This window comes from Amia ocellicauda, chromosome 20, assembly GCF_036373705.1.
Source record: "Amia ocellicauda isolate fAmiCal2 chromosome 20, fAmiCal2.hap1, whole genome shotgun sequence".
In the NCBI taxonomy this organism is placed as follows: Eukaryota; Metazoa; Chordata; class Actinopteri; order Amiiformes; family Amiidae; genus Amia; species Amia ocellicauda.
This window is the reverse complement of record NC_089869.1, coordinates 18,742,611-18,755,446: the sequence shown is the minus strand read 5'-3', so window position 1 is coordinate 18,755,446 and position 12,836 is coordinate 18,742,611. Positions and strand designations below refer to the sequence as shown.

The 12,836-nt window shown below is 40.2% G+C and overlaps 1 protein-coding gene across 7 annotated transcripts; it reads right to left on the bottom strand.

Annotated features, from left to right (window-relative positions):
* Nucleotides 1-98: 98 nt before the first annotated feature.
* Nucleotides 99-11,968, bottom strand: stambpl1 (STAM binding protein-like 1). 7 transcript variants are annotated; one of them, XR_010805129.1, is made up of 16 exons: nt 11,540-11,968; nt 11,333-11,399; nt 8,639-8,719; nt 7,801-7,857; nt 7,457-7,563; nt 6,755-6,972; nt 6,332-6,407; nt 5,887-5,982; nt 5,050-5,365; nt 4,466-4,590; nt 3,892-4,029; nt 3,233-3,345; nt 2,702-2,801; nt 2,312-2,571; nt 1,775-1,860; nt 99-813 (listed from the first exon to the last, which is right to left on the bottom strand). XR_010805129.1 is itself a non-coding variant. In XM_066693674.1 (14 exons), exons 5-14 carry the CDS (start codon nt 7,535-7,537, stop codon nt 2,515-2,517), a joined length of 1,320 nt encoding a protein of 439 aa, XP_066549771.1. In that variant the 5' UTR covers nt 7,538-7,563; nt 7,801-7,857; nt 8,639-8,719; nt 11,333-11,399; nt 11,540-11,968; the 3' UTR covers nt 99-2,514. The 7 variants fall into 7 exon arrangements, 4 of the variants coding, with proteins under 4 accessions (XP_066549771.1, XP_066549774.1, XP_066549773.1 ...); XR_010805128.1 differs by having other exon boundaries at nt 1,775-2,571; XR_010805127.1 differs by having other exon boundaries at nt 99-1,860.
* Nucleotides 11,969-12,836: the final 868 nt, after the last annotated feature.

Here is a 12,836-nt window from a genome sequence, read left to right as displayed (position 1 = left end):
CTCTGCACTTTTCAATGTCCGGTGTTGAACCTTGCACAGGGAAGGGTGGTCAGGTAAAGTCCTTTAGAGGAGAATGAGCATCTGCTGAAGACATGGCGAAGGGTTATATCTTCCTTTATTAAATGATAATAATGCCATCAAACATATTTTGGTCTGCTATAACTAAAATTTATAACAATCCTGAGGTAAATAATATTCAAATGGGACTTTTTAAAATTCAGAACCACTTGCCATGTGATTTCTCCTTTTGATAAAGAGCCCTGCCATATTTAATACATTCAACACAATGCAGCACTTATTTGTTTCTTAGCAGCTAACACCTTTTTCTTTTAAATACAAACAAAGTGACCATTCAGGTCTAGAAATACGATTGAATCAAAAACCCGGCCTATTCTACAAGCCCGTTCTGCTTTTTACCTCCCTATTTTCCGTTAAGCTGTTTATACCACTCCAGCTCAGTCCTATTGTCTGTGCAGTCATATTTTGAGAGCAAATCAGTCTTTGTTGGTGAGAAATCCAAATCCCAAAATAGAAATCCTCCCACTGCACATGAAATTAAATACTTCCTCCTGCCGCAGATTCGTCTCCTCGGGCCAACATGAAATCGATCGGCACAAAACAATCCTTTAGATTCTGATGATCGCTAAAGACCACGTCCGATTTGAACACTATAACGAACACAAGGGTTTAATCACACATCCACTCAGTTGTGAAAGCCCAGCGCCCTGCATCGGCCCGTCAATGTGAAATCCAGATGGCGGCCCCTGCAGGGAGAGCTCGGCTGAGCTGCGGGGTGCGTTGTTTGCAGTGAGCCTGCAGGGTGTAAGGCATAGGTGAGGACTGATCTGGCAGCATTCCCCCAGCACCGGTTTACATGCATGGTAAATATGTACTTTATAGGTATTTCTTAACTGGTTCAGAGTTGTGATTGTGCTGTGGGTGCAGGGGGACTTGACTTGACATTACTCCAGGCTACACAGACTTTCCAGCAGCAACACAAACTACACAACAAAGAGATCCACTGCAGTTTTCTTCGGTTTACATTACACACGTGGGTTGCATTTTTTCCCCCCACTACTCAGCTTAAGACACCACGAGACATAAGTGTCAATTCATTTTTTTATTATTAAAACGGTGGTAGAAGATGATACTGTGGTTGGATGATCTGTATTCATGTTTATTACCTCCTGGCCATCTCTGTCCGCGGTTTCTACCTCCACACCGATCCACAGCTATGCGAATATAAACTGTGCCACTGGACAAGATTCACTGTCACTGGATTTGCAGCTTTAGTCGCACAACACATTTACAATAAATAGTTAAAAAAACGAGAAGCAAGAGCACTTGTAAAAGTGTGAGGAGCCCAGAGCACAGGACTCCGCAAAACGCCACGGGCCCCTCCACTCGCTGTAAGGCGTTTTGTGTTCGCTAGCCTGTTACATTCAAAGCAATTTTTGGTTTTAAATCCCAAAACAGACAATTGGCTTCTTATTGTGATGCTTTGTTTTCACACATTCCCACTCCTATCAAGAGAAGGTCTACTATACTTCCCCATATCAAGCACGACTCCATTAGAGGATCCTTCTCATTGAACTTACAGTGCATTTCAATGTAAACAACGGAACCTGCACTTGCTGATAAATTCAGAGTTGTACAGCAATAACACGTGCTAGAAGAAAATATTATAAAGCATTTAGTTATTGAAGTAAATTTAGTTGGTTAGTAAGCATTTTATATATTACTACCACCAAAGAGATTAAGGACACAAGTATACCTTTCCAGAATTCAACTGTACAAAAGTGTACATCCTTGCAGGGCTGTAACTGAATACGTCTCTATTGAAGACAAGCATTGTTGTCTCTGTTAAAAAGGAAACAAAATCCAGTCACCGCAGGTTATGTTTATAAATGCATCAAGTGTCGTGCACTATAATGCCGTTCAGAATATAAATTGTAGTTGCTTGTAAAACTCAGTTTGTGATTTCATTCCCTATTAAAACTGTTTGATCACTCCCATTGGGTTACACATTAGAGATAATAAGCATAAACTTACTTTAATGCAAGAGGGGTAAAGAATATTGTAACCCAGATATGCAGAACATATTGTTACTGCCTACACATTGTTGGCCTTTTAAGGGGAGTTTTTCTGTTTTCATTTAAAATGTCACACCTCAAAGAATTTCAGTGTAAAGGTTTTCCCCTTTAAAAACGGTCTTCTCAGTAACTGAGGCATGCTGTGTCAAGACTAATGATTTGAGTTCAGGGTGCAAAGCCACTGAGTACAAAGCGAGAATAAAATCAAATTAACTCACCATTATTGTACAGCTTAAAGCTCCACAGTGAATGTTCACATCATTCTTTACTGCAAAGCAATAGCAATTCACAGTACTTTTGAAAAAAATAAATAAATACAAAAGCCTTCAAGTTAACAAAGATATAAATATAAAACTATCCACTCCAGCTGTGTGTGGTGGCGCAGTGAGATGGCCTACTGGGGGGGAGGGGGTCCTTCCTGTCACCTCAGGTCCAGGACTGTTGTCTTCATGTCCTTCACCACAACATGTTTACATATCTGGGAAGAAGAACAAGGAAGTGTCACCTCTCACAGAGAGCAAGGCGCAACGCTGCTTTCGGCTTTCACAGACAGAACACGACACCCGACTGAATTATTATTATTGTAGAGGACAGGATTGAACTCTTACGTTAAATAATGGAGGGTCCTTGGAGTGTGGATGGAACCCCTTCATCCTACAGCCAGCGACCTCCAGCATTCCTGCTCCTGTCAGCCTGAACACACCAGTGCTAAAGGCAAAGGAAAGTTTTAAAGCATGTAAGCCCTGTCTGATCAAGGGGATTCCTGTATTGGATTAAACATTCAAATGTTGGCCTATAAAGTAGCCACAGATATACATTCTAAAGGACGGGTCTTCATGCAACAAGTCTACAGTAACTGAGGAAAGTTCTGATATACTTTAGATTGATTTGCGTTCTTAAACTTAACTTAACCTGTTTTTAGCGATTAATATTGCCCAGATATTGCTGGGTAGGATAATATTCTCACAAGCATTCGTGAACCCTGTTATGATAAAGCCATGTGGTCCATTGAGAAATACATTGCACAGGCCAAACAGCACTCTCAGATGTGACAAACGTGGTGAGATAGAGGTGAGGGAAACAATGTGCAAGTGAAGCACACAGGTTTCACTTTTCATTCAAGATGAAATCAGACTCACTCGTTGTGTTTTGGAGAGCACACGATTGCGATAGCTTCGGGCAACATCAGCTGGTAGGAGCAGTGGGTGTGCAGGTCCACACTGGAGAGGAAGGCGGTTTGAGTCGGGTGCGTCTGTGAACACAGGAGGGCTGTTAGCACAGGCACTCAGACCAGCTTTGATCACAGAGAACCATTTAAAAGAGAAAAATCAATCAAGATACACAGTATAGAATTTAACCATTTGTTTCAATAAATCCAACATTTTCTTCATATACAGATGTCAAGCTGACTCAGAGAGCAGTTTATTAATTGGAATTTCTGCTGACACTTGTCCAATTTGATATCCATATACCACTGCAACAGTGAAATGATCAATTGTACCCATCACAAGTATCCATTACATGTCACCTGACAAAAAATATATCTTTCAAAGTAGGGTGCAAAATGATATATTTAGCCAGGTACATATCTGGCATAACTGGTATGACTCACTTGTGACCATGTGACTTTTCTTTTTACACTCTGGAATGAGACACCATGAGAGGCTAACAGCACATCTGATAGAGCTGTTAAAAGCCATAATCAACTGCATTACACTTGACAGCTCAGTGAAGTAAACTATATAGCTGTTGCCATGTTAGAAATGAGGACGCTAGAGCAGAAATGGCCCAGACTCACATGGATCCATCCTAAAGTGAGGAGGTCGTGCTGATCCTGAAAGCTGAAGAGCTCTTCCACGTTCTCCATGTCACAGTAGTCGGGACCCGCAGACTGCTTGGGTATGATAACGTGGGTGATCATGAACTCATTATGAGTCTGCCGGACCAAACCAAGACAATATTCTTCAGGTTACAGGGATGAGACAGAATGGCACGGTATGATCACTTTCAACGTCAATCATTTGTTATGGTTTAATACATGAATAAACGAAGAGTGACTTGTTCTGTGGAGCCTCATTGTTCTTTCTGGATGCTTCTTCAGTTTTTGAATGCTCAATTTGTCTTTTACTACCCTAAGATGTACTAGTGACGAAGGCATTGGTCTCGAAGTGTTTGGTTAAATTAGATTTGGGGGGTTTGTTGGTGCACAGTCATCACAAACAAGATCATCAGTGTTTGCAAAGATTTGAAGTGCACCGACTTAAGGCTGGCTACACCTACTCTTGATTGCATCACATTTTACACACTAAGCTTTTAATGAGTCATGAAACATTACAATACCTATGTGAACTGCAATAAAAGTCGTCCCGTACCAGTTTGCCACACAGAATTCCACAGGTTTCAATTCCTCTGGCTGTATTGCTGTCAGCAAGAAGCAGAAACTTGTACGACAGGTCTCTGGGAATCACAACGCTTCTCAACCCTTCCACCTTCTGATCTGTAAAACAGAGCACAATGGGAATGGCAGCTTCATAAATATTTCAAATTACATCCAGTTGAATTAAAATATACAATAACAGACGGCCTATTTTAAGCGCCGCATCCAATGCGTGTAATTTCACAGAAACAAATCCAACTTGAATTTGCTTGGCCTGATTTCCATTGCCATGAAAAAAGAGCAGCATGTTTCCAATTATCCATAAACTATTACACATTCTAGTCTAATCCAAAGTTAACATTAAACATTCATTTAAAAAAATATACAATAATATTTTGCAGGCGATGCACCTCCAAGAGAATATTCTACATTGATTTCAACTTAAATAACTGCAGTGTTTTCTTTCAGTTTTACAATTCATATGCAAGTGATTGGTGTACGAAGTGGAAGACTTTTTAGGAAAACCTGGTGACGGACACACAAGACAAAGACAAATGTGTTTGGGAACTAGATACTGACTCTGTATGGCGCCCAGTGTGGCAGCTGGATTCAGGGCTTTGTTGACGGGAGGGGATTGGTTGTTTTTCCGGTTGGCCTCGGGGCGGGAGTTGTTTTTGGGAGGACGGGCCAGACAGGACCCATCCGTTTGCTCAGGCACTTTGTGGACGACCTCATCTTTCTTGTTGGCCAGCTCCTGTCTGCGCAGTTGGTCTTCGAAGTAGCGGAACTGCTCCGATTCAATTTGCATTTTTCGCAGCTGAGCCACCCGTTGCTTCTCCTCCTCCAGCAAGGACAGCTTTTTCATCTGCAGACTGCAATCCTCCACAGGCTGGCTCTGAAAACACAGGCAGGCAGACCAGTTCTCACACATGCATATAGCAAACCAACACAAACCCTATTTGGTGGCGAGAAATCACTTTCTACGACGGACTAAATCCTTCCTCTAATTGAATTGTGATAGACAAGAAGGGGTAGATTTCTTTATTAAAACAAGAAGTCTGTGCTGAAAAAAAAAGTGTCTTCAAATTCTTCTAATAAGAAAGATTGATGACCATATCATTTCTATATGATAAATTATGATAGTCTTACCAATTTGTAACTGATTATATTATAAAGATGTCACCCAAATAAACAAGGTGGTCTAGGCTCTAGTAAAATAGCTCCGCTGAGACAGCTTAGTTAAGGGTGATTTATTTTGATTTATTAGACGACTTTATAACAGACACTCAACACAGACGCCCAGATTAAATCGTTACAACTTTAGTTTTGTCAGCTGGTGTTTTCTCACACTTTCATAGCTGTAAACCACAGCGCAGTTACAGGTTGAGTGTGATGTCGACCTCACAGCGTCCTTACTTGATTCTTCACATAATCCATGTGTTCTTTGTTGTATTTCTCCTGAAGGAGCTTCTTCAGCTTATCGGTCCTTGGAAATGCAACTTCTTGTAATTTCTGCGGACACAAAAATGACAAACAGTTATGTGAACAATTTTTCAGTTATGTTGTTGATATTAATTGTAAAAAGTCTATTGATATGTTACTCAGAATACATTTTGTGCCATTGGTTTCCCTTTCCCCTCCCTATGTAACAGACCATGACCTCATTACCTAATGCACCACATAGACTATTAAATTCAAACTCCCAAAATATCTTCTCTGTAGCTTGTGTCTATTGATTTCTATTTTAGTGGTCTGCTAAGTAGCCCAGCCTCAGTCTTCAGAGTAACGAGCTGCTGCTCCGGGGCATCAATATAAATTGCTCCGATGGGGGAAGCGCTGTGATGTAAAATTAGGGCCCCACCTTCATTATGACCTGCTTCTCCAGAACGGCGCACTGTTGGTAGTCCCGATGGCTGGGCAGCTTTTCTACAAATAAACTGAAAAGGAAAATAATTCAGTCATAAAAGCGAAGCCTGGTAGGTATTCTCCTTTCACAAAACCTCACCAACTATCCCCTATAATTATCCACACACAGAAACATAAAAAGTAGACTCTGAAAATGTGTTTTGCAAAAGCCTATAAAAAGAATGTGTTTGTACACCAATTCCGGAAAAGACAAACAAAACAATAAACATATGGTCTCCAATTAATCAGCCCATTTCAATTTCACCTTTGGTTGAGTCTACGGAGCCGGCTTTCATGGGAAATGGCGTTTGCTCAATCCCAGAAAATAAAAATGATTTGCTGATTAAGATAAGGGTCCGTTTGAGGGTCCGCCCCTTACGTGATGAACTTGTTATAGAGCACGAAGGCGTTCTCCAGGCTGCCCTCCTCCAGGTACACTGCCGCCATGCGCTCCATCTCCACCCCGGAGCGGAAGTAGCGCCGGGGCGTGATGTCTTCGTTGATCTCGATGTTGCAGCCCATCTTGCTCAGGGCTCGGACCCGCTCCACTGCCGGCAGGCTCACGTCAGTGTGGTCGGGCTCAGCTGCGAGCTTCTTCTGAAAGCAAATCAGAGTCTGCCATAAAAACACTCATCAGCCACTCATCTGGGTATCGAATGACATCTGTGGAATATGAGCCCCTCGCAGTATTTCCATAGGGGTCGGCCGTTGAGGGTTGAGTGAATAGATAAGCAAAAGGAGCCGTTCCCAGACTTCTAGACAGTAAGTATGATCAGAAAAACACTTACTATAAAATTAAACACATTTTCCAGTATGTCAAAGCATATTTGAATGTTCTACACACTTTATATGAACAATTCACTCCTGCAGTCGTCTACTCACTTCGATGTTTCCAGGAAGAGATATTAGAATCATATGGGTTTTGGAAATATATGCAGCAATTCACACCCTCTTAGAAATATGGATAGATACCCATTACCGACCTGCTGTGCTGTAAATGCTAATCACCGTGACTCATAAGAAGGCATGATGTTCAATTTTCTTTCCTTGCACACCCAAAATGTGAAGCAGGCATACGCACCAGTGTGCTGAAGCTAAATGTCTGGTCCATGTTTCCTGTGGGCTGTAGACTGGGAGGATCTGTTCTTCCTAATGTATCCATCTGTCATTTCCAAAAGCCAAACGACACTGAAGAGAAGGACGGCAGATAAATCAATTTCAACTAATGGCAATACACGGCCAATCAGAATGTTATCTATGCGATGGAAATAAGCACCGCGTCAATAACGAAGGACGGGACTGAATCAAAAGTCAATCGCAAAAATGTCAGTCCTCAGTCCTCTCCACAATAAACACCTGAAATAAAATGACCCCGCAGTACATGTCTTTAACTGATGTAGCAAAAAGAGCAGGTTTACTACTTACATGTCATAGAACAAATATTTGCATTAAGTCCTTAAGTGATTGCAGGTCCCTTGGGAGCTAGAATTACAATCAAAAGAACATGTAATTGCTTTTTTATACATTATAATTGAAGAACTATATCTAGAGTGCACCAATATAAACTACATACTGGAAAATATACCTTTGTCTTCCGAATAAGAAAACGTACTTTCATCATCAGAAAAAAAAAATAAGGTGCAACAACACTTTATGAATAATAACAATTTGTACAATCCTCACCATGCTACAGTGGGTACTGAGCCAAATCAAAAATAGTGTTGTAGTTGCTATGGTAGCGAGTAACTATGCAGTACAATCTGATGACTAACATGTTTCCTTTTGTGTTAATGAAAGACTGCTGAAGCCTCCGTCTTAAGGTGGGTCAATAAGTCAGACGACAAAGATCCAATCTTCACTTTCACTAATCAGGAAAACAATGCCCTCGTTTCTGATATTGTACGTGGTGGAGCATTTTATAGCAGCTGCCTTATCGTCGGAAGGAATTGTGGGGCAAAGATAAATGCCACCATAGCAACTAAGAGCAAACAATTTAGGCAAGATAACAAGGAAAGCACAAACGGGTGAAATGCTTTATTTTTAGTTGTATACGAAGCTAGTTAGCAGCGTGGATCTGACTGTAACTGACCTTGAAATGCGACTACCGCCCTGCTTAAGCCTGAGCACCTGGTGACTACAGCTCGGATTTATGCATGCTTGCCTAAGCGTCCTTTGAGAAAGACACTAACTCAAATCAAAACAATAGGAGTAACAAGACACGGAAAATGGAAACGAAGAGAAAACCATTGAAATGCTTCTTTACCTCTAGAGGTTCACAGAGCTGTCCATGTATCCAATGCTACTTGACAAAACGTGGCTGAGAGACTGGGGTGAGGGTTTCCATCTGAAATCAACACAATCCTTTTAGTACAACTGGAGGGCAAAGGATAAAAGGTCACTTCACTGTGCAATTTAATCACCACGTCCCTAATGCACTAGCAGAAGATAGGGGCATTTATAATACCATCTGTTACTCTGCACTGCTTTTGCACAACACACAAGAAAAAAACACCTTCAAGGAACAATGTGAAAACAAACACAAAGCACATTTATCTTTGCAGTAAACAAAGGGAGTTACAAACTGAAACAAAAATGGTACAATCAAACACAAATGAACAGTGTACATTACATTATCTTTAAAGAGCCCTAAATTTAGCTCTCTTTAATGACTCGTAAGCATTAAGCCTGACTTATCAGCCAATCAAAGTCATTATCTCAGAATGCCTAGTTTCGCTGATGAGCTTCAGTAGAAGTAAAAAAAAAAAACATACTAACAAGTACAGTTAGCAATCTTTTTGTCAAGACATAGCCTCTGTGTGTGTGTGTGTGTGTGTGTGTGTGTAAAAGACAGAAAGACGTCTATTCAACAAAAAAATATGCAACTATTTCATTACAATCTTTAAAAGTTCTCTAAAGAGCTCTGATTTAATTTTAGTTTATTTCCACCTGGGACTAAAAACACTGAAACGGACTTCATACTACATCTCCCGAGTTGAGCTAAACAAAATGTCACACACACAGGCACACACAGCTCTTATATAGTCAGTCAGTTATTAACAAGAATGGCCAACTAGGAGAGTGATACAGGACTGTATATTATAATGATATTTGTTACTGATGTCTTTGAAAAATATATTCTTACACATCTCCCTCTAATACCCAGTTGTTGTTTAATTTGGCCTTAGAAGACTGCAATATAAAATGTTTCCTGTGTTTAGCACTTCATTTCACAGTTCATTTATCTGTAATTACACACTAATTAGGAGGTAGAACCCTCTAAGGATCAAGTTAACTAAACATTTATATCTTGTAGCCTACTTCAAAACAGAACCAAATGTTTTGAAAAAAATGTAAATCAACTAAAGGGTGGTTTACAACATGGAGTATCTGCATCTTTACTTCAATAACAGAATTGTAAATAAATGCTTGTTTGGCTTGTTCCAGTTTTTGTTTAAATTGCTATCTGTGTGACAGGTACTTTACATGCTGCTTCCAGATTAATAAACTTCATCACAATACCACACTGGGTGTTCCCTACATGCGTCCACATTTCGATTAGGAAATGACAGATTTTTCTAAGCATAACCACAATCCTCATGGGCAGATTAGAGGCATTGTAAATGTGACATTCAGAGTTGTCTGTACTACTCCTTTGTGTGATCAATTGAGTCATGATTGCAAAATACAAATGTAAACTCCACCGTCAGATGAAGTTCAGGCAACACTACTCTTCTCTTACTGAACCAGTAGATGGCACACAATAATGAAGGAAACTAATGGAAAAACACAAGAAGTCACACTGCCGGAAGATCTGTTTAACCAGATTTTCATTAATTGAGAGAGAAAAGACACACCAGACAATCACTGCATTACAATCACTTTTGTTATCTTATTTGCCGGAATGCATAAGAATCATCTTTGTATTAAAAGAGTTAATTGTAAATAGTCCTGTTATTACTTCAATGAATTAAAGCCTGTATCCAGTGATGATACCTGACCTGTTGCAACTATCTTCAAATGCCATTAAACTGTGTCTTTGGACAATTATGTTACATTTGAACTTTTCATAAGTTAATCATATGTTTTCCTGTCTTCACTCTTTGATTTGGGAAAATTAATTGCTCCAAAAACTGTGACAGCTTAGTACCAGAAAAGTCATTTAAAATTGCAAACATAATACAAGAGACTAATACAAGCCTTCTATCCCTCTGAACTAAACCACGACTGCCACCGGAGAAATTGATTGTTTTAATTTTGCTGAGTAAAAGCGAGTTTCCCTTCCCATTTTGCACTTGCACAGCTGCCAACTCACACGTAAAATACGTTACGATGACCAGAAACACCTACTTTAAATTATATTTCACATGAGGCCTTGCAAGCCTCTGGTTTGTGCACTATTAAATCAACTACGTTTGTCGGATGCATGCATATTCATATTCATTCTGAAGGGCTGCAAGCAACACAACAGAGAAAGGTAAATAAGCCTTTGTTCAAGGATGCAGCCGACGTTGTTTTAATGTGTGTGTGCACAATACTAGAAAAGCACACACACCATCTCCAATCCTCACAGTGCACACATGTGAATAGCAACACTAGTTGTATATGTTTGAATCGCTTTCTCTAGATCCTAAACGTTTACATTAGCGACTTCCCTGCCTGAAATCAGGAAGAACCGGTATGTCAACCTGGGTGCTTCACATTGTTGTTAACAAGGTCCATTATTATGTTGCATATATATGTATAAATACAAATATGCATAATAAATACATCAAACAGACACCGCAGAACGTTCAATCAAATATGTTTCTAAACATTCTTTTAAGTAACAACAAAACAAGCCCAACGACATTGAAAGCTATAGGCAACTTCTGGGTCTTGTTGTTGCGTATATTCTACTGTACTGCATCGTTCATATGCATAATAATAATATACATAATAAAACACATTAAAGGCATACCAGTAATTCACCTGCCTGCTCTCGTCGCCTGCCCCGCATCGTCACATGTGGCACCTGCTAGAATCCCCTGTAAAAAGAGCAAGCCGCGTTAATAATGAAAGGCAGCCACGGCAGCTGTTTGCACATCCCAGACCCCGTGTTTTGGGGCTTTTGTGTGTCAAACAGCATTGTTTCAAACGCAGCGAGAAGCAGACAGGCAAACTTTACCGGCGAGAAAATGGCTGAAGGCTGGTCCGCACGCTAAGTATCCTATAAGGAAGGGACCTTATATGAGCTTCAGTCCCCGCTGCAGCACACAGGGGTGTCCGTAGGAGAGAGAGAAAAACAAAAAATAAAGCAGCCACTCGGAAGCAGTGGATGAGAAGAAGAGCAGCGATCTGTCTGCCTGCCTTGTGAAATCAATAATATGACAGTAATGCGAGAGCTGTCACCCTGCTGGGGACTCCCACTCTCAATCTGGGTCCTGTGCGCGAATGATGCAACACGGGCGCCTCAGCTGCGCGCCCTGCAAAGACCAAAAAACGGCATGCATGCGTCTTGTGCTAAGTGTTTATTCCATGTTTCTACATTTGAGGCTGACATTGTAGTGCAAGGAGCTTGCACCGTTCATGGGAAGTGTTTAAATCGTTTGTACGTGCAGAGCGCAGGCGCTATAGGGGTATCTGCTGTCCTGTTCAAATGCCGCCTTTGCGTTCATGCAAATGTGGAAACAGGACGTGCAACAGTAGATCAATAGACCTCTTTATGCTCACCTCCTACCCCAATAAAGCTGCTGTTAATGCATTACTTGAAAATAAACATTTTATTTCAAATAGGCTACTTTTATTACATTCATTTCCCTTTCAAAATATGTCTACTACAACTTCTGCCTTTATTTCATTCCAAGTCCTGTGCAGTTATTATTATTATTATTATTATTATTATTATTATTATTATTTAAATGTCACAAAAAGCCGTTTCAATCTTATTGTCTAGTAAGAGCATCTGGTCAGGATTTTTCTAATCCCAAATGTTATGCGTCTGTAAAACGAGGCTGAGACTAATTTGTAGCTGACATGCCCGGGGACTGGACGAGAAGGGAAGCAGCAAAATTAGGTCACTATGCACAGTGAGCACTGCACCGATTTGCTTTCGTGTGTGTTTGCTTGTTAATTATCATGATGTACAATGATATTTGTAATATTATCAAAATAAATAGATACTGTATGAGCGTTTGATATTATTTATTTGATAATGCATGTGCTTCTATAGATTAATCAATAGAAGATAAATCAATCTGTCCTTTTGAGTTTTTTGCAGATGTCGTCACGCATATATTAACATGGTGAGGTGAAAGCAGTAGGCCAATGGAGGGATCCTAATTAATCAATGGTTTTCATACCTTCATACCAGAAGGATGGCTCATGTGTTAGACCACATGACTCTTAATCTCATTTTATAGAGAAAGTAATACTTAAAGTGAAAGCCTAATCCTGCCAACTCGTTTATATCTGAAATGCATTTC

Excerpts from the sequence above, each read along its gene's own strand:
- stambpl1 (XM_066693674.1), bottom strand. The coding sequence starts at position 7,537 with ATGGATACATTAGGAAGAACAGATCCTCCCAGTCTACAGCCCACAGGA. Across the intron at positions 3,346-3,891 it reads TCACTTTAGGATGGATCCAT|ACGCACCCGACTCAAACCGC; the intron begins GTGAGTCTGGGC and ends CTGTGTTCACAG. Across the intron at positions 2,572-2,701 it reads AGGACCCTCCATTATTTAAC|ATATGTAAACATGTTGTGGT; the intron begins GTAAGAGTTCAA and ends TCTTCTTCCCAG.